This window comes from Anser brachyrhynchus (genome assembly GCF_964034855.1).
Source record: "Anser brachyrhynchus genome assembly, chromosome: 7".
NCBI lineage: Eukaryota > Metazoa > Chordata > Aves > Anseriformes > Anatidae > Anser > Anser brachyrhynchus.
Window position 1 is genome coordinate 12,762,429 of NC_137701.1, and position 27,744 is coordinate 12,790,172.

Below are 27,744 nucleotides of genomic sequence, written 5' to 3' on the forward strand. Positions count from 1 at the left end.
CACCCAGTGTAAGAGGAGCCCCTCCACAGCCTACACTGGGGAAGCCTGCGATTTGGGACACTCAGCCCTGCCATGCCATGCCATGCCATGCCATGCTGTGCTGTGCCAGCCATCAGAGAGGAGCCATGCACCATGCTCGCTCCCACAGCCCAGGTGAAGTCTCCAGTGCCCTGGCCTCCTGGCGCAGCGTGCAGATCGAGGTGGGCTTGTGCTTCCATTAAAATGCCATTACGGCTTTCTTTTCCCATTGGTGCAATTAAGGATTAATTCTTCTGCTTCCTTTTGCATTTGAAAAAGTTAGGTCAGGCCAGGAGTGTTGCTCAAGCACAGACAGCTTAGCTGGGCAGAAAGGAAGGTTACAGCAGCTATGAGAAATTGCAAAAGAGGGAAGAAGCGATGTGGAGGGGAGAAGTGTATTTACATATTTTATGAATTAGCAAGGGCTGAGGTGGAGTCCCTATCCTGTGAGATCTGCAATCCAGACTAGGCATCTTCCTATGGGAAACTCCCAAGAAACCACCCCAGTTTCTCAGCTTAACAGCCGTTTTTCTCCCTGCCCTGTTTGGGCGAGCTGTAACTCCATCTGTATTCAGGACAGAGCAGCAGCGTTTGCTGGATTTCAAAGCTCAGCCCGCAGCTGCCTGCAGCAGGACGCGAGCAGACCGTGCCCACGGCTGGGCTCGCGAGCTGCCCTCGGTGGCTCTGCACCGTGGGCATCAGCACACACAGAGCAGCCTCTTGCTTCCGCTGACAGCCACTTCTGCCCATCTTCCAGGGGCTGCAACAGACCAGGGACAGCCTGGCATCCAGAGGGTAGATTCCGCTCTGCTTCATGTCAAAATTCCCCTCATTTCCCCTAGAAAGCAGGCACGCATGGGGCTATTTTTAACCTCGGTTTATTTTTACAGTCTTTCAAGCATTGCCTCTCACACGGCTGTGAAGAGAGCTCCCGGTAATTACAGCGCAGCATCGCTACATCCACTGCAGCAAGGCAGGGCCCTCGCTCCCCAGCCCCAGGTGCTGCTTGGGGGCAGCGAGGACATCCCTTGCCAGCAGCCTGCAGCCCCACCGCTGGAGATGGGTCCAGCTGGGTGCACCCCTGTCCCCGCAGCACTGCCCCAGGACTGTCAGGAGGGAGATGCTGCGTGCAGTGCCCATCCCGCACCGCGGAGCAGATCGGCTGCGGGGTGGCAAAATGGTCTGGGGCAGAGCCAAAGGCTCCTGAAAAAGCATCCAGAGCTCTGCCCCATGCAGAGCCCGGTGGCAGGGGGCTGGGGAAGGGGCTCGGGGTGCTCACAGCTGCCTCTCGCCCCGCCGTCACCTCCCGGAGCATCCTCCCAGGGCTCCAGCCGGCTTCCCCGGGGGAAACCGCAGCCCTGCCGCCGTGCCACACTGCCCGCCGCCACGGGTCCCCCGTTACCATGGCAATGCTGTCAAGGTTCAGATAACATTTTCCTCCATCCCAATTTCTGCCGCCGCTTTGTTTCTCCCGCTCGGGCTCCGCTGGACACGGCGGCACAGCTCGCCTCGCCGGGCAGCGGGGAAGGGGCCTGGCCGCGGGGCTGCTGTGCCACGAGGGCTGCGGGCGCCTTGCGGGGAGCCCGTGCTTGGGAATAACAGCATCAGATCCTCTGTCACAACAGGGGCAAGGCTGAAATCAGCAAGCAGACACTAATAAATCCTCAGCTGTCTCTTCTCATTAGACTTAATCACCGGGAAAAACCCAAAAGGCCTGAAACGTTTTCATCAAGCGACGAAGGAGAGAATTTCTCTTTTTAAAAAAAAAAAAAATAAATCTTGTGTGTGGAGGAGCCAGCCATGGGTATGGTCCCTTGGCAGGGCTTGGACCCCATCCAGAGCCCCACTGGCCTGCTGGCAGCAGGACTGCCGAGCCCCGGCCTGCAGGGCAGCCCTGCCGGGGGGCACCCCTGGCGGGTGGGAAGCCCCACGGTGCCATCCCCCTGGGGCCACGGTCCCCTCTCGCCCAGGTGCTGTTTCGTGGTGGCCTCCAGCCAGCTTCTCCATGGCAACATCGAGACGTTACTTATAGGTGCATCCCCCAAGCTGCCTTTGTAAGGACGCCACCGGAGAAGATGTGGGAAGCAGCTAATTAGCAGAGGAGCAGAGACGTGGCTGATTCCCCTACTGAGGACGGAGACCAGTCTTTTCCAGGCACTGCTGGGTGCCCTGCAGAAGTGAGGTCTCACAAGAAAAGCTGTGATCGCACCTGCGAGGCGGCTGGCAGAATGTCACCCATCTCCCAGACCCCTGGGGGTCGTTCACACGATAGGGGCAGGTCACCTTTAGCTGGAGTTTCCCGGCTTTTTCCTACAAATACAAAGGGATTGCTGCCTCATCCTGGTGCGCTCCCATCCCTCGGGCCTGGAGAGCGGTAAGGCAGGGTAAGGGACCTTCCTGCAGTGAGCACGGGCAGGTGCCAGCACGGAAATGGTGCTGGGGATGGGTGCGCTTGCTGGATGTGTGCGCAGACGTGGGCATGGAGCAGCTGCAGGGCTGCAGAGGGACCTCGAGGGGAGGGTAAAGGATCCACGGAGAGGCTCCATGGGCACCGCGGTGGTGCTTCGAGTGCATCGGACCTCTCCCAGAAACCCCGACCTGCTCTCTGGCAGCGCGAGGTGAAAACCCTCCAAAACTGAAACGCCTTTCTCCTGCAACCCAACTCGCAGCTGAGCCCAGCTGCTGCTTCTGCAGTGATCAGGCCTGGGTTTGCCAATCTTCCTTTTCCCAAACTGTGTCCCTTTAGGTATTCCTAAGGATCGTGCCCAGGCATGGGGCCTGCTGGCAGAAAGAGGGGCAGCCCTCGTTCCGGTGAGACAGCCCTGCATTAAATGGAGCACTCACCCCAAACACCGAGCCAGCAGAGGTGGGGGGATCTGTGTCGGGTCACCGCTGCCACCGAGCAAGCCCTGCGTTGCTGCTGCTGGGGTTTTCTTCTTGCCATCCTTGATTTACAGGAGTGGTGCTTTGGCAGTCACACGGAGGAGCTGGAAGATCCTGATTAGCTGATGTTGGGACATCGTTCCAGGAAAGGCAATCCATTTATCAAAGTGCTTGCAGCTCCCCAGTTCAAGGCAGGTGACGTACTAGCAAATATCGAGCAAAGCAAGTGAATCAGACTCCAAAGTAGCTTAATAAATAAAAGGCTATTAAAAAAAAAAAAAATGAGATGCTTGTGCCAACTTACCTTCCCCAGCAGCAGCTCTGGGTGCTGGTATTTTGCATTCCCATTTCATAGGGACAACCCGCTGGAAGAACTGCTGGTCTTTACCTTGCAAAATCCAAATGGTTGCAGTTTCAAACGGAGATGGAATTGCAGGTTGTTGGCTTACTGGGCAAAATCCTCCGCAGAGTCACATCCAGGCCCGAGGACGTGACCGGGGCTAAGCAGGCCAGCTCCACCCGCCCCAGCCGACATCCCCAAGTCCAGAGGCCCATCGCACGCTGTAGGCTGCACAGACACGGGCCAACTGAAAAGTAAGTGCTGCCTGGCAAAGAAACGAGCTGCTAATTTATTGAAACACTCTGCTAAGTAATTGCATTCAGGTCCCTTCAGCCATCCTGGGTTTGTGCCTTCATGCAGGAGAGAGACTTCAAGGGATGGGACATAAAAGGGAGGGAAAAGCAAAGAGATCTTTGAAGCTGGGGCAGCAGAGCACGCAATCAAACAGAGCAAAGCTCCCAGCTCCCACCCCACACAGATGAAGCCTCACAGCTCCCATGGACAAGCAATTAAGAAACAAATTGGCCGTGTTTGTTTTCAGGGGACTGAGAAACACCTCTCAGCCTGGTGTCCATCAGAGCTGGTTCTGCTCTTCAGGCAACTTACAGCCGGCAGCGCACGGGGACAGCCGCTCCTGGCACGTGGGGTCGGTGGATTTTGGCAGGTCCTCGTGGGATCAGCACGAGGTACAGAGGAACAGGTTGCGTTCAGCTTGCTCTGCAGCATGAGGAAGATGCGATTCCTGCCGTGACTACAAAACCACTAAGGGAGACCCATAGTGCCACATGTGGACAACCTTCCGAGCATCTGCACAGCCAGCTCCAGCCCTTGTTTTGCCCAGTTCCCCAGGCTGCTTGCACAGCTCCTGGGCTCACACAAGGGCAGAGGCAGACGTGGTCACTGCTGCGCGAGCCTGCAACACAAAGAGGGGCTCAGAGCTCTTCTGACCAGAGCTGGCTGGCTTCCCTCCCCCCTCCAAGTGGGTCTCTCCATCCCTCTGTCCCCATCTTCCTCTTGGGCCATCTCCTGGATCAAGGTTGTTGCGCAAAGCTGGAGTAATTGCCCTGCCTCAGAGGGCTCTTCTGAAAATCAGCACTTTCAAGAAAAGGCGGCTTTGAGGTCCGCTGGTGCCCAGCGTTTGGGGCCATCCTGGTTCCATGCACAGAGCTTGTATTCACCCTCTGCAAACAACAGGGCATTCAGCGAAAATGAAGAGACAGTAAATTCAGAAGTGATGGGGAAAAAAAGCATCTTTTCACACAATTTGCCTTGGGGAACTCAATGTCACATGATGTGGGCAAGGGCAGGGACTCGGGGGATCAAACAACTGCTGGGCTGACCCTGGGTATTTCTGTTATTCGTCCCATGAAATATACTCAGTGCAAATGGGGAGGGACTGCTGAGTAACTGAACACAAGCACCAATCTGGCTCTTTTGCCTGTAAATCACCACGCCAGAGAAGACTTCCCAAGGGGAGAACATCTTTTTTGGGGAAACTGTCCAAGAGCATCCTGGACACGGGCCGCAGGACTTCTTGCAGCTGCCCCTGAGGTTTCGGGTACCAGCTGACGCTACCCTGGATGGGTCAGAAAAAAACTTTTTTAGCACCAGTGGTGGCACTCCCATGGCAGGGATGGGAGCCAGGACTGATGCCTCCAAGCCTTGAAGCTGCTCCTAGAAGATTTCCCTCGCCCCCAGGCTGGGCTCTGCAAGGGGCTGCAGCTGGTGCCAGGCCTGCGGAGGGGACCTCCGGCTCCTGGCTTGGTGCTTCCTTCCACTGCAGTTCCTGCGTCTACAACAGTTGGGCGGTAGATATCAAAAACAGTGCTGGAAGAGGTCTGGAAACACGTGAAGGTGTGTACACAAGATGATGGTCAGGCTAAAACTTGGGCTTGGAAAGACCAGACCTTTGCCCAGTCCTGCTGCATATAAAGGGTTTGAGTTTTTACTTGAGAGGCAATGATTTCTGAGATCCTAAGACACACTCAGATTTTTAATAAAAATAGAGTCTGTGAGAGGGACAGAGGCTGGCACTGGGAACTGAGTAAAAAACATGCTGTTTCCCTTTTAAACTGCAGAGGGACAGCACAGCGAAAGGTTTAGATCAGAGACTCGGCCCTGCAAGAGCTCGGGTAGTAAAATGTCACCTGCAGAAAATTGTATACTCAAAGCCCCCAAATACCTCCAATTATTCCTGTTAATATTCACGGTATGTTCACACCTCCACCAGGTGCCAGTACTACAGGGCCTGGGTCCTGGGCAGGACGGGGCAGGACGGGGACGCTGCTTTCCGAGCGGCACCGCCAAGGAGCTGGGAAAGCCGGGGCAAGGGGAGGTCTTGTAAACCAACTCCGAATCACTGCAGGTTTCTTCTTTTTAAAGCCGGTCAGATAAATGTTTTGAGAAGACATATTAAAGCCGTGTCTGCTTTCTCCAGGGAACTATCAGGCTGATTTTATTTGGCCAGAGCACGGTAACAGGGTCAGGCTGTCAGTTTCTATTAAGATTTGGATGTGCGTCACTGAATGGGAAGTGCTTGGCTATATTGCTCCTCATTAGATTGCTTTATGATAAATCTAATCATTAACTTACTACACTTGGCCGATCTGAAGGTTACGTGCCTGGCTCTGCGGCGTCCCTGTGGGATGCTCACCGACACCAGCCCCATGGGGCCGAGCAAAACCCCCCGTGGACACGGCGCTGCCCTGACCGCTTCCTCGCCCTGCTGGGCTGCAGCCACACTGCACACACGCCTGGGATGTTTTTGGGTGCTCGTGCCCCTCACCTCGGCTATTTGGGCCCCCTGGACCAAGCCAGGAGGCTGTCAGAGGGATGGTGCCAGTGTCACACAGCAAAGGCGGGGTCTGTGTCACAGCCCTGATGCCACTGCAGGACGGGAGGTTTGCTCTGCGGGTCTTCTGACTGCGTTTGTTTGGCCAGCGCGGGGCCCCTGCAGCACCCCTGGATGCTGGGCTCCATCCACTCGTGCCTGGTCCAAACGCATCTGTCTTGCATCCCACCAGCAACCAGGGCTTCGCACAAGTGCTTCCCATCTTCATTTGTTTTTATGATCTCATGAATTTATCAAAGACAATTAAGCCGCCCCCAGTTGAGGCATCGCAGACGAGCTGCTGGAGTCCTCCTGCTCTCCCAGAGCAGCTTCTCCAGGACGGGGAGGGTTCTCCTGCACAGGGCTTGGCACCACCAGCCCAGGCAGACCTTCTGCCTGCAAACCCAGCAGCGGCTCAGCCACGGGCTATCGGGTCTGTGCCACGCGCTGCATGGTGCGAGGGGCAGGAGGTGCCCACCGCAGGACCACCCGTCCCGCAGGGGACATGTGGCACGGGGCATGTCCCCTCCGGCCACAGCAGGCCGAGCGGCGAGGCTTTCCCAGCCACCATCTGAACATCTCGGGGGCACCCTGGGATGCATCCGAGTGGAGAAGGCACCGGTGGGGGAACTGCAGGCTCTCCTGGGGTGCCGCGGTGGTTTCCCCACGCCCGGGGCTCTCCCTTTCAGGGTTAATTACAGTCAGGGTGAACAACCTCTGTCTTTGTTTGCAGGGGAGGCTGGGCACCGCAGCGGGCGCACCCGAACGGGGCTGGTTGGGGCCACGCTATCTCGTCTGAAACCACACACGGAGCTCCCGCCGCAGACAGGAGCAGCCTCCCTGCTCCGCCTGGGCTGCTCCCTCCCAGGCTACAAAGGGGCTGCTAACGCAGTTCAAAGTTCTCCCCGGTACAAAAAACGGTCTTTGAGCGTAATTTGCTTCAACTCGAAAGCAGCTGAAGCTAATTACACGGCAACGAAATATCACGCTTTAATATTACTTAGCTCCCCTTGGCCGGGCTGCGGCGAAACGCTGCTGTGTTTGCGATCCGGACCTGAGCGCTTTCCGATCGCCAGATAACGCCCAGCCGGACTCGGGGGCGGCGGGGCAATGGGGTGCTCGACCCACACAGCCTGGGAGAAGGGGAGGCAGAGCAGGTGCTGCAGCCCCAGGGGCGGTGGCCGGGCTGCTTGGAGCACCGGTGTCCCTCCTGCTTTCCCTGGGGAGGACCCCCTGCAGCCCCCAGCCCACGCTCTGGTCTCAGCCCGTCTCAGACCCCGGCTTTCCCGTGCCACCACCGCACGGGCGCTCCCAGAGGTGATGCTGCTCGGTGTGGTCCCGGAGTAACGCTGCTGGCTGGCCCGGGAAGTCCCCCGCTTGCAAGAGCAGCCCTGCACCCCACGCAAGGGACAGGGCTGACCCAAAGGCCACCACGGGGCGCCTCAAAGCCGGGAGGATGGGAAATCCCAGGCTTGCTCACGGCGTGGGCAGCAGAAGCCGAGTTCTCAGCACAGCAGAAGTGTGCTCAGAGCCCCCTGCAGCCTGCAGCCCCCGGGCCCGGGCCCGTGCTGGCTGCCTCCATCCCCAGGCGCCGCGCGGAGCAGGAGGCTGCATTGCCACCTAATGGGGTGTGCTGGGAAAGCCCCGTGCATCCGACGGGAAACCAGCACCATGGGTACACCGGAGGCTTTGCACGAGGTGGAGGTGCTCACCCAGTTGCGCTGCACCGGCCGAGACCTTTGTTTAGTAGTTACCGGTCAGGACGTCCCCTGCACATAAAACGGTGCAGGAGGCACAAAGCAAAGAGGACAGGGAGGAGGTGAACGGGTTGTTGTGTGCTCAGAGCTGTGCCAGGACACACCGGCGTGAGGTGACCCCTTGCGACCCAGCGGTATCGCAACCCAGATCTGAACAGGCAGGAAAAAGCTTTATTGGGTATCAAAGTCATTTTCCCCTCGCTGCCTCCATGGCTCGTAAACGCTCCTGCCAGCAGAGCATGTTTAACATTAAGCTCTTTGAGGGAGCGGATGCGGTGTCCAGCTACACGAGCCTCCTTGCCAAAGTGCTGCGTGCACGCAGGCACCACGGGGAAGCCACCCCGCAGGGACCTGGCGTGGGTGCAACGAGCGCAGCCGGGAGGGGATGGTGCGGCTGTGCCAGCCGGGCAGAGCTGGAAGGTTTTGCAGGAGGAGCCCCAGCCCCACCAGCCTGCGTGGCACGGGGCTCTCCACGGGGCTGGCAGCAGGATTTGTGGCTGCCCGCAGGATTCGGGAGCTACCTCTCTCCAAGATGCATACTGGTACGTTGGTTTTTTTTTTTGGTGGTCCTTTGGGGACCCAGGAGTCGGATTCTGTGATCCTCGTGGGTGCCTTCCCACTCGGATACTGTGTGGTTCTGTGACTTGCAGCAGCACCGCTGGGGCTGGCAGGATGGACCTGGCCTCCTGGGGAGCGTTGCACAACGCAGCGGGCTGAGCGCATCAGGGCCGGAGCGAAGAGGAAGCCGTGTCACGCTTTGGCCACGGTCCTACCACACGCAACACAGGCCCCAAGTCCAAACGGCGGCTAACGTGGGCTCCATCTGCACACCTCACTCCCACCCCGTCCTACCACGGGTAAGGCAGATGGCCTCAGCCAACACCCCAAAAAATGCCCTAACAGGTGTTGATAATCTGCGGAGATCTCTTCTCTCCTGGTTCCCTGCAATGACCCCAGCAGCAGGCAGCTCCTTCTGAACAGAAGATGAAAAACATGTCTACATATCGGCGTTAATCCTCAAAGGAAAACAGACGAGTGGAAGAGCTACTGCTCCGAGTGTTGCAATCGGGACCGGGGCTGCTCTGGGGTAAGCAAACGCCACCTCTGCGGCAGCCAGGGCTCGCAGGAAGCTGAAGCCAGGACTGACTTCACACCCCTGTCTTGGGCACTGAGGAGAGAACTGGACCCTGAGCTTCACCCGCATCCAACAAAGAGAAAAGCAGCAGGGGGGTTTGTCAAGTGCCTCCTTCCTCCCTTCTGCAGATGCTCAGTACGCCCCTGTAAGCAGGCAGAAACCGGAACCTGCGAGGACAAAAATCAACCTTGGCTCCCAAGACACCCACGGATGGTGGCAGTGGCCAGCAAATGGGCACTGCCTGGGGGCCAATCATGCCAGGGCTGGGTGGGTCATGCCTACTTTTATCTTAGCATTTGTTTGTTCAATTTTTTTTGCAAGCACCAATTCCCTTTATGCAACAGAAACTCCGTGGTGAATTTTAAATGCAAGAATTTGATTCCCAAAAAGGAAATAAACTTCCAGACTAAATAGTGATCCCCATTTGGACTGGTTCTTCTTGTAAGCAACAAGAGGAACCAGAAAACAGCAAGCATGTAAATCAGTGGCTCAATAAATCACGCTTGTATCTGATTTTTGAAACACAGAGTGGCATCACTGTGCTATTCTGGCACCGTAACGCAGCACAGCCCTGTTCCCCAGAGAGCTGGCACCCCACTTTCTGCCAGAGCTGCACGAGTGCTGAAAGGAGGGTGCCTGCAGCGGCAAGATAAGGAACACAGAGAAACCAAAACCTGTGCTCTGCCCCGGCTTTCAGCCCGCAGCTGGCAGGAATGTGCTCCCGTTTGGCGCACCCGAGACCCCACGCCCGGCCAGATCCACCAGCGATCCATCCCGGCCGTGCACCCGCCTTGCTCCTGCTTAGACCTTTGCTCAGGGCCGGGAGCGCCCTCGCTGAGCACCCCCCGTGCAGCTCCGCTGTCTGGGACCGTGTCTCCAGGCCATGCTGATCCACGAGCAGGTGGAGGAATGAGGTGTGGTGTCTGCCTCTCCCGGAGGGAACCGCAGCGGGTGCCGCGGGTTTAAAAGCCCAGCCATCTTTGAAGACGCCGGGTACCCACCAGGCTAATTGAGACAATGTTTTCTCAAGCACTCGAGATCTGGGTATCACTTGTACCTGGAGCTTTTGTAGGGGAGGGTGGAGAACACCAGCAGGAATCAAACAGTCGGGAGTGGTCCCATCAGATAGAAGCCGCTAGGCTGGGCTCCAGCAGCTGCAGAGGAATTACACAGCACCAGCAGGCAACACTTTTGTTTTGATCTCGCTGTGAATATGTATTTGGCAAATAAAACTTAAAGCTGGGAACTGAAGTAGAACTGGCAGGTTTCATGCCATCCCGCCGCCTGCAATGCTCCCCTGATGACGCTATCTGATCAGCAGCTATGTGAAGAATGCTGCCCTCTTATCAAGGTTAAAAGGGTCAGATCAAATTAAGTGCGTCTCACCGAATGACTGCGAGGGGAAATAGTTTCCCTTTCTCAGAAAAGCTCTCTAGTATGGCGCCTGAGCTCCTCTCTCTAGCACGATAGGTATCTCTAACCCATGACACCAAAACTGGAGCACAGAGCTCTCCTGGGTGGCCACGGCCCAAGAAAGTTTGCTCATCACTGCAGCAGGAGGAAGGCATGGCGCCTTCTCCCCACGGGACAAGCTGGGGCTGCAGAGCTGCACCCAACTGTCGGGCAACCTGGGCGCTGTCAGCCCTGAGGAAAGTATCAAGGCAGCGAGGACTGGGCCAGACTAAACCTCTGCTGCAGAAAGAGCTGTCATGAGCACTGCTCCAGGCCGCTGTCACCCAAGCACGGCCTTCGTGGAGAACGCAGTTCTGAATGCCGATCCCACCTTTCAGCCAGAGTTTCATAAAACCACTCGCTTCGCACGCGAACAAGCTGAGAAGGGCCACAGGAAGCAACAGCGTCAGAGGGGCTCAGATTGGCCTGATGTGAATGGGAGCTCCGAGGGCCACACACCCTCAGGAAGCTCACCCAAGATCACGTGCAAGTCAGCAGACAGCCAGGAACTTATGGGTGGAAGACAGCCCCTTTTATTGACCTTTAGACCTCCTTTTCCTCCAAGGCCTCCTTTAACAGAGATGGCTTTTGAGGCTCTTCAGAAATGCTTGCACTAAGCCTGAGCACGCGCATTGCTTGGGAGCAGCCTGTCCAGTTACGGTGTGCTATCCCACCTCTCCTTTGCTCCAGTTGCTTCCATTAACTTCTGCACAAATGATTCATTTTGCCCAGTCTTTTGTAAACAGCATTCAAAGCCAGCTGGAATTTGTTGTACATCTAAATTACACTTGCTCAGCAAGCTCTTCAACAGAAGGGATTCATTTCAATTTCTGTCTGCGGTGGGGGCACAGCAACGCACATCTTCAGTTTTATTTCAGCAGCAACTCTTTCCTTTCACAGAATTTAGGCAGCATGGTTAACATCCAAACCTCACTGCTATTAAAACATGAAAGCTACACCTTGAAGGAGGAAGGGGAAGGAGGTGGAACTCACTGGATCTCTAATTGTAGCTCTGGGCCAAATGTCATTGCTGCAGAATACACCGTGGGTAGGGGCAGGTGAGGAATCAATAGGTCAAGCTGAGGTCTGGAGCACGAGGGGCTTGCACACGCAGGTGCCTCCAGCGGAGAGGGTGACCTTGTCGCACCCTGGGCAGCTACGGCTGTCCCCAGCTGACAAGGAAGCTATTAATGGACGTGCTGGGAAAGCACAAAGCACTCAGCAGCCAACCACAGCAACAGCCAGAGGGGGGTGGTTAAGAGACCAAATCTGAAATGCGGTAAGCCAAACTGCTGGAGTGGGACAGGTGTTGGCATGAAATCACCGCTTCCCGAGGCTGAGAGGCAGCATCACCACTTCATCCAAGGCTGCAGAGCATCAAGCCTTTGTTTTGGTGGCAGGACCTGTTCTCACCTCCTTTCTCTCTTTCTTTCCACCCGTCTTGTGCAACCGGATGGCGAACCCGAGGGGGAGTTAGTCGTGCGACTACGGGACTGTCCTGGATGTTAGGAAAAGCAGTGGCTCTGCCCATAAAAAGGAACAGATGGTTATAAACGGATCAGCACCATTCCTGGTGAATCTGCCTTTGTAAAGCAGGCAGAATCAAGCATGGGACGCGACGGGCAAGAGACAAACTTCCCCATGCATCGATAGAGGCAATGGGAACTCAGGATAACAGGACAGACTGCGTTACCACATACGCACCTACGCAGAAGTGTGAGGAGGACTTGAGCCATTTTATCCTTTCCATTTTAATACAGAACCGGAGATGGAATTATTTAACTGGCATAGAACAGTCTTCAAAAGCCCAAAACTTTACAGCTGGTTTGCTAAAAGATTTTTTTCCCCTGAGGTGTTGGAGTGGGAAGGAGGGAAGAGAAATACACAGCTAACACTCCTTCCCACAGCAAGGGAAAAGAAAGTTATTTCCTTCACAGATTTAGTTTATAAACAGTTTTACTTTTAAAGAAGAGTTAAAACCTGGATTAAAAACTATGCCCAACACGCATTTTGTCATACCACACGCTGCTTGCCATACAAGCCAACACTGGAATTAAACTCCTTTGCACCGCACCGTGCCCCGCCATGGCAAGGTTAAACACAGCGGCTGTGCCAGCGCTACACACGCAACACAAAACGCCTTTCTAAGAGATCTGACACAGGGTTGTGTGCACACTGCCAAGTGAATTACAACACCTGGAAAACAGAGCAACGCTGAGATGGAGGACACCTGTAAAAACAAAGCTGGACTACTCCAAAGGGAACCCAAAGCCCCAGCAGATGTTCTTTTCATCTCCACGCTCATTACTGACTGCTGTGGGATGGTACTCTGAACAGGTAAAGAAAAGCTAACACACTGCTTGCTCAGGACCTTGTTCCATAGGAGCAGACTCTGGGGCTCATGCTGGCAGGGCCTCAGGCATGAGACCACTACACCTTCCTGGGAGAGGTATGGATTAAGGAAGCATGGGGCCTTGCTGGAACACACGTGGGTCCACCATCCTGATAACCAGCCTCTCTGGGATGAAAATGCACAAGGACTCAGATGAGGCCATTTTCATTTCAACCAGATCCACTTTCCCAAGCCTGCCACGGCACAACCCCTTACGCACTCCCTTATGAGACACAGGAGGTAGCAAACAAGTGCTCAACCCAGTGGTGGAAGGGTGGAAGGAAACGCTGAGCAGCCCCTTCTGCTGACCAGGCCCCAAGAACAGAAAACCTCAGAGGACTGAGGACACTGGGGGTCTGCTGCGTTTCACACAAGCCTGAGGCATAGCACTGGTCTTACATCCTAGCACTTGCTTCTTTCTGTGAATCCACCAGCTGCATTAGCACAGGGTGGCACAGCAGTCAGTCCTTTTGCAACTGGAAATGTGACTAAAGCCATAAAACACGGAAGCAGAGCTCAGAGATCAGTGAGAAGAGCCACGTTTCTATCCCACTGTTCATTTAGTTCAGTATCTAACTGGGCCCCCAAGGCCCTTATTAAAGGAGTCTCTTCATACTAGTTTTGATACAGGAAGGGGCATGGGCTAGACTTGGTTGCTTATTTCAAAGGCATTGCCCTGAGAACTGGAATGCCTGGCAGCACTTTTATTCAATGACTAAAGTACTTAGCCCCTTGCTGGAAATGCAGAATTACTGCAGACTAAATCTGGACAGCAATGCTTGAACCAACGCCAAGGTGCCTCATTTGTGTGACTAACTAATACCAAATGAATCATTTCTTTAAAAAGAAATGACTTGGATTTTCAGGGACTTACAAAAATAATAATTACTTTTGTCTTTTATACCCAACAAACATTTTGATCTACAGTTTCCATTCAAAGGAAGAAGTTATGGGTACAACTGCTGGCAATTTTGATTTTGTTTTGTTTTACTTCTAAACAGATATTTTGCTGTTCAAACTGAGAACTCTTATTTCCTTCTCTCAAACTTCTCTTTATGCTTGCTTGTTTTAATGCTGATGTCCAGTAAGGAGCTTTCAGAACATGATGCGAGTGTTATTTTTCTAAGCAGGTGCGCCCTCCTAATGAAACTAATAAAACACCATGCGTGACAGAGCAACAAATTAACTTTGTGAGAACCAGGAGGATACAGGTTTAATTTGTCTTGATTCAGCAAAACAACAATAATCCTGTATAACAACATGCCACAGTCTTGATGAAGAAAAAGTTCAGCATTGATCTTAAGTCTGCCCCCTGTAATACCAGATCACTTTTCTATTACACACGTACTATTAAACATTCAAAGACAAAGCATCCCAAATTCATGAGGGAAGAACAAACCAGTGTAAAATGATTTGCCTTCTGGGAGTCTATTCTCTCATGCTGTGGCTGGAAAATGTTTTACCCAGCATTTTCTTTGTGCTACACAGAATTGATGCAGAGCAGGCACACTGAACTCAGCTTCTTCTTCATTCAAGTTCTGTGGTTGATCACTGTTAGGGCTCCCAAGTGAGGCAGATTTCATTTCAGCCAGATCCACTTGTCACCAACATCAGCATTGTAGCCTTTACTAAAATAGCGACCAGGAAGCTAGAGAAAGCAGAAAGTTTAGTCAGAAACATTTTTCTTTTCATTGTTTATAGAGAATCTAAAAATTTCAGTACAGTGACTTACGTTACCTGCAAAAGCGCAACCTATAATCTGCAATTCTTTGCAAAATGAAGATAGCACTTGTAGGAAAATTCATGTCTTTACAAAAAAATAGAGCTGTACAACTGGTAAGGGGGGACCCACAAAAACACGATGTTAATGGTATGTATATACATATAAACTAGGCCAATATCCCACCAACAGAACAGCATGGCTCCATCTGGATTCATCCATTTCTTCCCCTGTATGCTGTTCCCCATTTTAGTAAGAGATGACCCCTCTAATCAGAGTGTGCAGCAGAGGAATGGAATTAGCCAGAAGAATCTCATGCCAAAATAGGCACGCATTATTAAATACATGAAGTTTCATGCATGAAATACTGAGTTAATTACTACATTAAATTAAACCATTCAAATGAAATTGCATATTTAGCCTTCAAGAGCTGAACTTAACTTCATTAAAGCAGAAAGCAATATCTGCCTGTCTTCATAAGCAAAGCCAGAAACCACTACTTGATGGAAAAACTGAAGTTTCTCAAATCCCCTACCCCAAATTTCACAGGTACCATGGGACCTAAGCAACAACCTTCACTTGCAGCCTCTGAACGTCACTGACCTTTCAGGCTGTAGCTCTTCTGCATTGATCCCTCATGTTTCTGGGAGGTGACCTCTGCTAAGCAGCTCACAGTCTTGCTGGTTAACCTGATGGACTTTTCTGTACCAGTGGTTCCCAAACCAGGGCTCAGGGAGACACTGTGCTGCTGCACAACACCACTTAACTGCTCTGCTCTTAACAGTGTGTAACCCATCGCTATACACAAGACTGCTCCGGGCTGGGGACCATCCGAGGCAGCCTTTCTGTCGGACAGCACGTCAGGGGTAATGGCTGGTTTCACTGGTCTCAGGAGACACAGGAAACAGCTTGAGCCCAGCAAACCAAGAAATGTGCTGTGGAGGGAAAGGCTGGATGGACTGGAGCACTGGCAGAGGGACATCACATATAACAGGAAAGCTTGGAGGGTCTGCATCCTCAGCAGAGAGGGAAAGCGAGTTGTAACAGAGATGAGACCAAACAGAGGTGAACTCTAGCCTAAACAGCCTTGGCATTTGAACCCAGGGGTTCAGCCAGGCCGCTCACGCAGACACCCCACAGCCAACGCCTCGCATGGGGTTCAGGAAGGAGAGGACAGGCACAAGACCCTCCCAGCAGCACCACACCGGGCGGCACTAGAGACACTAACCCAAGCCGTTCCACCTTCAGCTTTAAAGATCCGAGGAAAGAGGCTGTTTAAGCAGCAGCCATTTTAAGGGATTACTAAAGCAGCATGTGGGACTGCAAGAGAGAGCCTGCCAGTACAGCAAAAATAGCGAACTCTCCTTCGGCAGCGTACGTGCTCTCTGCAGGCTGGGAGAGCGCGGGCTACATCACCAGGTCAGCAAAAGCACGCGCACGTGATGGAAGGCTACACAAGCGTGCCAGCAACGCTGTCATCAAAATCGTCTCTTACCAACTCGCACTGCAAAAACACCACAAATTTTTTAGTGCACTTGCTGCCTGAATAAATATAAACCAGGCTCTGTACCCGTTAGATAACTAAGCCACAGCATACAAAGCCTCCCAGCAACGGGATCAATACATAAAGTAGCTGCGCTGGCAATTACTCCTAACTGAGTGATCCTAGAGAGGAAATAGATGTAGATACATTTCAGCATTTACGTCTCAGGTGTTAAAGCGGTCCTTTTCAGAAAGTACTGACCATGAACTAAAGTGCCACAAATGTTTGGGTCCTAGCTCCGGAACCTCTCTTCCTGTCTTTAGGAATGAAAAAGACCAAGAGACAACTTCCATCATCGACATAGAGCTGGAATCAAAAAGCAATCCACTGTGAAAAGGCAAAAGGCATTTTGCAAGAAAATCTGGAGCAAGCAAAGAAGCTACAATAAAGCCTTTCCTTTAAAAAAATATCCTATCGGCTGGCAATCTTCACAAATTAAGCAAAAAACATTTGCTCAACTCCACTCAAACTCTGGTTTCACGCAGGACCTCAATGTGTCCCAGTGACTTCTCCTTTCAAAAAGGCCTGTGAAAGTATCTTGTTTAAGAAAACTGCCCCTGTGGAGAGAAGCAAGACCAAGTCTGGATGAAATCTATGATCATGCCACAAAAACAGCTATTTCATCCAGGAAAAAGCCTGATGTTTTAAAGAAGGTGGGGGTATTTTTTTTTATATTTTTTTATTTTTTAATTTTTATTTTTTTTTATTTTCGTATTTGAAGGTCAGAAGATAAGACATTTCTTTCCATAAAGCATCAAGCTAACAGAAGACTTCTGCCTCCTTCATGAGACACCCACCACCCCGCCTTGTCACAAGCTATTACAAGTCATTCTTGATCAGTGTTTCCAGGGCTTTTCATTTAAAGTTTGTCTTTAATGCTTTGTCTAAACATCAGAAGAAACCATGCTGTCCTGTTAAGAGTTACTCCTGCTGAGCAAAGAGGAGATGTGAGATGGAAATAAGTGATTACTGTCCCTGCCCTACAAATTTGCAGTGGTGAGCTAGGGAGGACATCAGACCTGCTGTGACCAGCCTGTATCTATTAATTCTAGCACAAAAACAGCTCTCCCTGGTCCTCTCTGGGCAGCACATAATTGGCCCTTTGATACTTCAAGAGATTCCCAGATAACAAGATTATTAAAGCAACAGGAGCTCTCTGGGAAAATACAGGAGTTTACAGTTTCATTTCTGGGGAATTCTACCCTCTTAAAAGGGCACAGTATCAATCCCAGCAGATTTCAAATTCATTGTCCAAAACAAATTCCCCATGTGCCTTTGGTTAAAGGCATGCAATACATCAAAGCAATTTTCTAAGTATTCATGCATACTCCATCATTCACAGTGGGCCTTGGCAAAAGCAATCAAGTTTCGGGATATATTACTGGTGAGCTTTCCAAATAGCCAGGAAACGGCACATAAACAAATCCTGTTTTACCTAGCAAGCAGAATCATCTGAGTTTATATTCTGCGCACCGTTAGAGTCAGGTGCGAGTAACAGGAATGACTTCCTGAGAAAGGGCCCTTCAAAGCTCACGTTTGGCAGAACTGTCTGTATTAAAAAAAAAATTTAAAAGTGCACAGCTAGGAACAAGGCTGGTCTATTCCATAGGGGAGGAAGCTGTTCATCTTTTAGCATATATTCAGCACGTGGAAAAATACTCAAACAGGAGTTGTTCCTGTTCTTGTGGTTCTCTGTCTCCCCTCCAACTCCTTGAAGGCCCACCTTCTGCCAGATCAAGCGTTTGCTCAGCTGCACGAGGAGCCTGCACTAACACAGCCAAACGGAAAGCACCGTGATGATGTTGATGACGTTGAATGGACCAAACAGCTTGATGCCAACAGAAAGGAGAGGTCCCACAGCACCCATCCTCTCATCTCCCTGCTGTGCCGTCCAAACGTGCTCTGCAGCTTGCCGGATCGTCCCACGAGCCCAGCCACCTCCCTCGCCCAGCGAGAAGCAATACACTCCTTTTGGCTGGGTGATTTTCGGTGACTCAGGGAGCTCGGTCAGCCAGACGCATACCAGACAGCTGCAGAAAAAAGTGGTAGGAGGAAGATCTAGGGATGCGGGGCAGACAGTTGGTTGTGCTCCTTTTGGTGGCAGCAAGTGGTTAAAGCAGTGCCCCAAACTGCAGCCTCAGCTCTGGCCCAGCTGAAGTTCCCAGCCTGTCTTCCTGCCGGCTGCGGAGGCAGCGCGAGGGCAGGGATGGGATCAGGCAGACTGCACTGAGGCTGCTGGGGTTGCTGCCAGAAGAGGTGACCTGTCCAGCCCAGAAGAGAGATAGGACACAGCTCTACTTAGCTTGCCAGTAGTTGGGAGAACACAGGGGGACTGAATATTCACTGCCTCTTCCGGCACAAGATACACATGCCAACAAATGAAGCCAATGGCTTGAAAAACCCCTTGCTGAAGGATACTGCTGACACTAGAAATTTAGACACAGTCTCAGTGGGAGACCAGGCAAATACTTGGACAAGACTTGCATTTTCCGAGACACTTCTGGATTCAGAGGAAGTTTCCCAGTTGGAACTGGGATGAAAATTAACAAGACCATGTCACCTGCAAGTGGCTGGCACATTCACAGGCGCGTTCCATGCTCTTTACCTTCAAAGAAAGCTAGAGTAAGGTCGAAGAACAGGTACAACTTAATGGCCATGTTAATAATAAGCATGTCTTATTATGCATTGTTATTAACAACACATTTCCATGGGCAAGCAGGAGTAACAGCATATGGGGTCAAATAAATCCCTTCAAACCCTTTATTGGCATGAGTTCCTACAGACCTACAGAGCATACCGACAGGTCTGCCCAACACCACGTGTCAGAGAAAGCAGTTGACTGTTACAAAGCTGAAGCACCTTTCCCATGAGAAGTAAGAAAAGCCTTGTTGTTATCACTGCAGCAATCTAGACACACGCTTTGCAACACAGAATTGGGTCTCTGCCCTCAGGAGCTCACAGCTGAAGCAGCACTGGTCAAGCGAGCAGCAGCACAGATCCCTCCAGACAGAGGCAACAGCTCCCATGCATCCCTGCAGGAGGCAAATGCAAGCTCCTGCAGGGTCACTGTTGGATAATGGACTTTTCCACCCCATGGAAACAGATGAGACTGAGAATCAAGCCTTGGTCTGCTGCGTTACACCATGCAGAACTCAGAGTTGGCAGCACGGATTAACTCGAGAAGTGTGCTATAAAATCCACCACATGAAGAATGAAACTAGTGAAATAAGTTTTACCCAGCAAAGGTAGAGCCGACTCAGTGGAATGAAACTGCTCAACTTTAAAAGAACATCAGTAAAAAGACGAAAACAAGATCACCTCATCAGTTAAATTAAGAACTCTGCCACAGAAGTGTCTGTCAAAACTATAAACATGATGAAAAGCCCTATAAAGTGGTATATGCTGCAGAGTAGCAACAAACAGCTTTAGCCAGCTGTTTGCTATACACTGTGGCTGCATTTCATAGCTCCTCAAAATAATTTCAAACCAGACATGTACAGGTAGAGCTCTGGAGAGCTTTAACAGCCTGGAAAGGTCTACATCCATCAGCTCCGAGTATGTCTTCTTTTTCAATATTCCAGGAAAAAGGAAAAAAAAGAAGAATTACCATTTTTTTCCTTCTGTTCTTCATGCTGCTTTCTACTAATGGGTGGGCTTCGCAGCTAAAATAGATCTATAAATAGCATGTTTTGAGCAGCACTGATCAAACAGCACTTAAAAACAGAGTCATTAAGCTGTGAAGCATACACTCATTCATCAATATCCAAGCCTTTTCATTTAGTGGCTGTTTATAATAAGCATAATAATAGCACCTGCCATCATCACTGTTGGTGAAGACTCCTGCTTTTTCCAGCAGGAATCCTGACTTCCAGAAGGTTGTTGCCAGTGACTGTCACACAGCTAAAGTTAAGAGAATTTAAGAACCTATAAATTTGTATCTGGTGATGCGCTTTGGAAACGTTTTGTTTCCATGTTCCAGAGCAAAAGACAAAAAAGGGGTGAGGGTAATAAGCCCCTAAACACACATTAAAGGTGTAGTTTGAATTCCAGAGGATTGGCATAGATAAGTGTTTATTTACAGCTTAACTCCTGACATTCTTTTCTTGGACAAAATTCTTAATTATGAATTAACTATTAGCATTCACTATAGCTCAAGTAACACAGCACTCAAAAGCTTTACTGAACAGAGGTTCAATTTACTTTACTTTTTACTGAAATCCATTCGATGAATGTTGTCCTACCCTTCATTCCCCACACACACACACGAAAATCAGAACCACCAACCAAAACAACAACCAGAGTAGTCAATAGAAATCTTTTGGAATAGAAGTGTCCGTAAGGAGAACACAGCTCATTTCTCTAAAGCTGAAGTATTTTTATTTTAAGCCACATAGTTGAGTATCAGCAGGAATCTGATCTGTAGAAAGGAATTCGTGATTTGTAATTTGAACAACTACAAACACCATAAACAATCTAATGCATATCTCCGGCGTTGCTTTTGCAAGACTGCCAAGAATAAATAAGCAACATGGTATGGCTAAATATTTTGTTGCAGCTTTTCTCCACAGCGTCAACTGGCTATAGCAACTATTCTCCACCCTGGCAGAATAAAGTCTACTTTGCTTTTTCTTAGGAAAGAACATGTTAGAAACACCAATTATCCACTACAGACTGCAGACCGACCACAGGAAAAAGCCAAGTACCTATATCCAAGTCGGACAGTGTAATGTTAACTGCAGATTCACTCTTTCTACCGGACAGATAAAATGCAGAAGACTTCTTCCAACAGCACTCCCTGTAGCACTCTAGCTGGAGTTAGATGATCCTTAAGGTCCCTTTCCAACCCAAGCCATTCTTCGTTGCCCAAAGTAACAACAGCTCTTAGAAATGCCAGTTCTACATTGAAAAGCTCTGAACTGCTTCTCAGCATAAAAATGCTCTCAGGAAAAAAGGAAGTTCACACACAATGCTGTCCCAACCAATATGCCAGCATACCTGCACAGTTCAACATCTCAAATATACACTATTTCACGGTTTAAGACCCCTGGAGATGTTACCCTGAGGAACAATGCAGGGATAGGAACGAGAGTGAGAAATAGAGTAAAGTATCCTTATAGCTTTGCCAAAACTGTTTCCTGATCTAGAGCACAATCTTCAATATAAGGTACCAAGATGAAACTGTCCTCTGAGGGTTTTTTGTTTTTTTAAAAAGAAGTTTCCTAGGAGATGCAGAAGAGTGGAAGCAGTTCAGCTGCAAGTTCTTTCTCCCTTTTGCTTAATCACCAACGAAGCCTTTCTTTTTCATCTTAAGCAGAGGTCTACCTTGTAGATCACATTCCTATCGTGGTGTGGGACTGAGAAGGGTTTTAGAGGAGGAGGATGTGCTCCCACAGAAAAGTGTTTTCTTTCATAGGGCTCAATGGCAGACTGTCAGTTTGAAATGGATTCTTTTAATGCCAGTAGGATTTTACTGTCTTTTTGATTTACATAGGCACCCAGCGCCTGGGACAGAGTGGTTTGTCATCTAAAACAATGCAGACACAGCTAACAGGACAGATCTGACATACGCCCAAGGTCTCTCACGTCCTCCTCCCCTCCACATTTGGGATAAGATTTCCCTGCCAATTGCCCATGTTATCTTTGAAGGGAAGCAGGGCAGAGGAGCTACACTTTTCTGAAGCAGAGAGAGGCTGTTCAAACCTCTCACGCTCTCCCTGCGCACACAAGATTGGTGAGAGGAGAGGAGGAGTGGGGAGAAGGGAAGAAAAGTAGATCATGGACCTATTCCTACCCCTTCCCAGGCAACCTTCAGAAACAACGTTGTAATTCCTCATTTTTAGTTATTCCTCAGGTTCTTGTAGTTTTACAGATACCCAGTTAGGCAACATCTTACTGTTATTTTAGAAATAGCTAAAAATATTTTTTGCAGAGATAAAGCAGCAAAAACAAATTGAGCCTTTCCTAATTTATTGTGCGTCTGTTTTCATTCCTTCCTGGATCCAAGAGCAGACAGGGCTGGGCATTAGAGCTGTCAAACATCTCCATAAAAATAAGAAATGGAATGGGAGTCCTTGATCCTAAAAAACCCAAAACTTCGGCAAGACAAGAAAAAAAATGACAGGAGAGAGAAAACAGAAGACTTTGTTACCATAGTGGCCATCTTTGATATAACTGCAAACATGGAGAGGAAAGAAATATATATGCTAACCTCCTTAATTCTGCAAAGGCAAGAGTACCATGGAAGACAATTCTTGTAACCTAACTAAACCATGAAAAGCTACAGGCTTCTGAAAAAAAAGAAAAAACACCCTTTGACCCAAGTTCTATTTATCCACACAGAGGAGATTATATACATGTGCGTATGTATGTGCAAAGTGTAACTGCTGCAGCAATTTGGTCTAAAGTCTGAGGCCAAAGGCTACGATGTTTACTACCCAGTTACCGCCACGTTAAAGCTCAGTGCATTATTTTTGACACAAACGCTCCCTGTTGTTCATCCACACTGACATCCTGGAAGCTAAAGCATTTCTTTTGTAGTTCAGGGTATTTTACAGAGGCTGTTGGGTGTGCAAGCCAGCAGTACTCTGCATTCTTACAGGGGAGAGAAAAGCTGAAGGGATTGCTAGCCCCTCATTTACCAGCAGCCCCAAGCAACCACAGCCGGCAAGATGTGCCAGGCCTGTACCCCACGTGCAATTTGGGCCACATCAAACCTGCATCTGGCTCCCTCAAGGGAGCCAGACTGCATCTGACAGCAGTAGCAAGGTCTTCGACTTGCTCGAGTTTTCTTTGTCTCGGAGTAAGCATCTCCCTATTCCAAAAGGGAGATGCCCCACCAAGGGAGAAGGATGCAAAAATAAATAAGAGCCTTCTCCTACCTTTCAGTGACACGTTTATTTGCTTTCTTTAGGAGTTAAACAGAAAAAAAATCAAGCCATCCATTTCATCTTTGCTTAATATGGAGCTGCACTGACAAGACAAATAATGTTACATCTGTAAGGGATGGGATGGATGAAGAAGAATCAATACTACTGTCTCTGCCTTCCTCACGTGGCGAGTATGGCATGAGTGCAAAGTTTATCTCACCACAGAAAGGGACATTGCAAAGTTTGGTATGGAGGAGGCCAAGAATGATCAAGGAAAGGAATCATGGGATGGAAGTTGAAGGGATTGACGGCCAGTGTCCAGGATCAGCAAACATCCAGTGCATGGTGGGGGAAAAGTAGTACGTGGGTAAAGAAAGAGAAGCAGGGGGTTTACCAATTCAGTACAAGAGCAAAAGGACACCTCAGATGGAAAGATGACAACTAAAACCGATCTAAGAAAGCCGTACACACAGGCACAGGCACTCACTGGAGCTGGAACTCGTATTGTGATAGAAAGTGTCTTTGAAGGTAGTTCAAGAGTGTAGAATAAATACTTCAAAGAATTCTTCACAAACTGTCTGCTTCAAGGGTAAAGTACGCATCCCTGACTTTCTTCCAATTGTATCAGTTGGGCTAACAAAAGATAAAAAAACATTTTGATATGAGATTCGCTTTATTACAAAAGGAACTTCTAGGTGCATAGGCCTGTCTTGTGGGAAGAAAATCTATGTGCCCAAGCATTTGTTCATTTTCTTTAATATACACACCCACACGTATACTTAAAGAATCCCAGCAAGCTAGAAAGAGGATGGGATACTCCCACTGCACATTCTTACCCCCTGAAGAAAGGATGGAAAAAAAAAATACCATCAGAAATCCTAGACTGTAAGATGCAAGCCATGTTTTAGAGAGTACTATTGAAAATAGCCCTTTTCCCCTCTAGGATTTCTTATACTTCTGTTTAAAGATATTGGGGCAAGCTGCTGGACAGAGGAAACAGGCTACAGGAACCAGGGTTGGAGCAAGTGGGCTAATACACATTGTTTTTGTTAGAACTGATGACACGAGAAAGGAGACTAAGCATTGAATACTTAGCTTTCCTGTTTATAGCAAAAGAATTCTCCGCTCTAATGGCCAAGTGAACACCAACAAGCCCTCGACTCCAAACTCTAGCACACCATGATAAGCAGCAACCTTCTTATTTCTTTGTCTTTTTAAATACAAAGTTTGTGCAAAAGAAATACTAATTATTTCCCTACAGCCTGCAATGAATGGAAAGGTGGTACACATTATTTTACAGTCCTGCAGCTTTGTTCTCGGAGGTAAAGATGTAGGTAAAGATGGTTTGAATATGCATCTTAGACAGCTGCACTTTTATGTAGACAGAAAAGAACATGCACGTAAAAGAATTCTTTTTTCACCATCCCTAGGAGATTTAGGCAGGACTTGCCAACATCATTCGGGAGTGTGAAGTACATAAGTACATTATTTAAGTACACTGATTCCATTAAACAGAACCATTTGTTTTCATCTTCTCTGCAAACACATCTGCCTAAGTGCTCCAGCTTCACAGGGCGCACATGGAGTTTGGAGCATTATCTGTGGGGATTGTGCACGGTTGGAAGAAAGCACAGAGATACAGCAGTTGTTAAAGAAAAAAAAGAGTAGTCAAGTCTTTACTAGTCTGACAGTTCCTAAAATAATGTTGCTTCACTTAAGAATGAACACGCTTATCTCTGATCTACAGAACCTGACTAAAAGGTTACTTTTTCCTTGCCAGAAAAGCATCTTTAGAAGTTTATGAATGCCTGAACAGAACGGCTGAACCCTGCCAGATGACTTTATGCTAAGAGAGAGGCAGAAAGCCACCTCCTCACACGTGGAAAGAACATTTACAGAAGAAATGTAGAGGATATACATAAAAAGCAAGTTTATAGTATTCAGAGCTGTATGTAGCTACCTCATGATTTCGAGCAAAGGCAAATGTACTAAAATCTTGCTCCCTGAAAAGTGTTTCCTCCTCCTCCTCAGTTGCTTGTGACTAATTAATATCTTGAACAAAACCCAGCTTCTGCCTGGAATTTGCAAATCCCTGAAAACCACCATTATTAGGCAGCATGAATTGTGTGCATGCAACGCTGAAAAGCACAGCAGTTAGTTGCCTATTTGTATGATCAGGGATGTATAACTAGTTATAGGACTGCCGAGGAAAAAAAAATCCCCTACACAAATCATTGTGTTTATGTGGTAAACATCATTACTCTAACTTTAAAAGCACGCATTTCCCACAAGGAAAAGTTAAAGTTCTGTAATTATACCATAATTAAGCCTTTACTTGCAAGTCACGTGAGCCTAAAATTTTTATCCGTCTTCACATCTAAGAGTGGTAGCAGAGCTGCAACCATCTGCACATAGACATGGGCAAGGCAAGGGGTTAGGGCCTGAGATCCCCTCTCATTAGAGAAGGCAAACTCACATCCAAGACTTGTGTGTCTGCAAGTTCATCTGCCTCTTCTGTGCGCACTGCTTGTTGTCATCCTATAGTACCTCTGAACACAAGCCTTGCCTTTCAAAGAAATTCACACCTTCATTTGCTAAACAAAGTTGGAGGAAAAATGCAGATCTTCAGAAGTCTCGACACAAAGGATTCAATTCTTAGAACATAAAACAGCAGGTAGGGTTGGCTTTGTGCTTGCCTTTCTAGTAGCTTAGGCAAAGTAGGAAAACTCAACGTCTTTTCCATTGTGCACCATCCCTAAAGAGCCCCATGCCTGAGGGATTGCAAGTGTTTAAGAATCCAGAAAAAACAGCGAACAGTATTGTCTGACTTGAACAGAATGCTTTGCGAATCGCACACGATTCCTCCTTATTCCAAATGACATTACCACTTTCCATAGTACTTTCCTGAATCAGGGCCTAAAAGCAAGCCTGCAGATGGGAGATTTCATTTTGGCAATGTGTTTTTTGCACTGAAAATGCTCAGCTCCTGCTGTCAACTAACTGGCATGGAGCAGAGCAATCCAAGATCCGAGCTTTCCTTCCCAGGTATTCTTATACCTTCTCCTAAGCATCCTTTCGCTATGTCTGCAGGGAAAGTCACATTTTTTTTTTTCCTGGAAGCCAGCTTTCTGAGGAGGCAGGACATTCCCAGTTTCTTGCCAACACAGAGAGGGGCATGCTGTTGTACAGTTGGAGGAAAAAAAAAAGAAAAAAAGGCTTTCAGAAGTAGTACCCCTGCTCCCCAGCACACAGCTCTGAGGTCACACCTAGCTGTGTGTCAGGCAGCCTCAATAATTCCCAGCTCCACTGCTAAGTGACATTTCAGCCAAAAAAAAGCCTATCATCTTCGGGAAGAAAGACACTGTCAGTACAGATGGATGTTGCATGCTGGCAACAAGTCATGCAGCAGATCATTCTGAAATATGTGCTGCACACACATAGACGTCTCTTGGAGTGAAGGACTCCAAAAATTCGTAGTCTAAGCCTGAAGTTTTGGATTTAAAATGCAATACCAAAAAGCACAAAATTCTGATAACTATGTCTCAGATGAACCAGGAAGGTGTTTTTCAAACACATTACACAATCTCAGGGAGCATTGAGAAGCTTTCTGCTGCTTTAACCCTTAGCTTTAGTCCCTTTTACAAGCTGGAATGAATACATCTCAAATGAGGCAGAACAGCATGAACTTAAGAGCCTCTCCACTGCACAGTTAGCTGAGGAAGAACAAATTATGTTGAATAGTCAGTTCAAAAGTCCCTGTGAACATTCCGAAGAAAATACTGCAAGTTCAAAGTTTCTAAATGAGTCTACAAAACTATATCTTATATTTTAACTTCATATTTATCTCACATCTCTAGTAATAGACCCTATACTAGCAGGACAAGAAAAATGACAGTATTCTGACCATGCAAATCATGGCTTGTAACAGTTCATACAGATATTCCTTCCTTTGTCTTCAGTGATTTCTTGGAAAACAACAACAAAACACAGTGGCAGAGAAGATTTCAACACAGCTTGGAAACATACCATCACCTGCAACTTCAGTTTGTCCGAGCAGTGGTAATTGCCATCAATTCTACAATTTTCCTAACGAGAATTTACAATACCTGGGCCTCAGGAGAATACTGCATAGCGAGGCAGGACCCCATGCCAGCTAAACAACAATAACCAATAGGGCAAAGTGCTAAGTCAATTGGAAGCCATTGTCTCCAGAACCAGAAAGGCAAGCAGCTAATTAAATCATTGTGTGGGAGCCTGCATGAGGTGTAAGAGAGTGCTGGGCCACAACAGGCTTTGGATGTGTGCCGGCTTACAGAAACACGCTATTTAAAGCAACAACAGTTTTGAGAACCAATGTAATGTTCATACCTCCTCAGCCTACTTCAGAAAAACACCCCCTCCCCAAGGGTTTTATAAGCAGTCTTCTTTATAGAAGTCACCATGGGTTTCCAATTTTCTTGTTTGACTCAAAGGATTATTTTAGATTTCAGAGGTCAGAGACTAATCAGGGCAGGAGAAACAAAAACAAATGAAAACCACTTATCCTTTAGTCCACATCTGAAGATCAAAAAAGAAAATCAGCTTACGAAACAAACCATTTGCTTCATTATTCCTCTTATTTGGAAGCTAGACTTCAAAAAAAAAAAAGGTGGGGATCTAGGCAAAACCCAGAACTTACTTTTAGAAATATTTATCTGTGTGCATGAGATTAACACTCAGGCTGTGCACGGGGCAGCTGCAAATGTTCTAACACTTTTGCAGGGACAGTTGTCTGGCTGTTGTACAAGTGCTCCCCTTCCAGAATTACT

General features: G+C 48.9%; 1 protein-coding gene and 1 long non-coding RNA gene across 2 annotated transcripts in view; both read right to left on the reverse strand.

The window, feature by feature from the left end:
* Nucleotides 1–13,994: 13,994 nt before the first annotated feature.
* The window catches only part of NDUFA10 (NADH:ubiquinone oxidoreductase subunit A10), a 45,787-nt gene continuing 32,037 nt past the window's right edge, over nucleotides 13,995–27,744 (reverse strand). Inside the window, exon 10 of the mRNA XM_080598695.1 lies at nucleotides 13,995–14,455. Coding sequence (XP_080454821.1) covers nucleotides 14,387–14,455 — 69 coding nt within the window. The 3' untranslated portion in view covers nucleotides 13,995–14,386. The remainder of the gene's footprint in view (nucleotides 14,456–27,744) is intronic.
* Nucleotides 16,801–27,741, reverse strand: LOC308197720. The gene is made up of 2 exons (XR_013953239.1): nucleotides 25,994–27,741; nucleotides 16,801–25,530 (listed from the first exon to the last, which is right to left on the reverse strand). It is a non-coding gene; the product is annotated as an uncharacterized lncRNA (long non-coding RNA).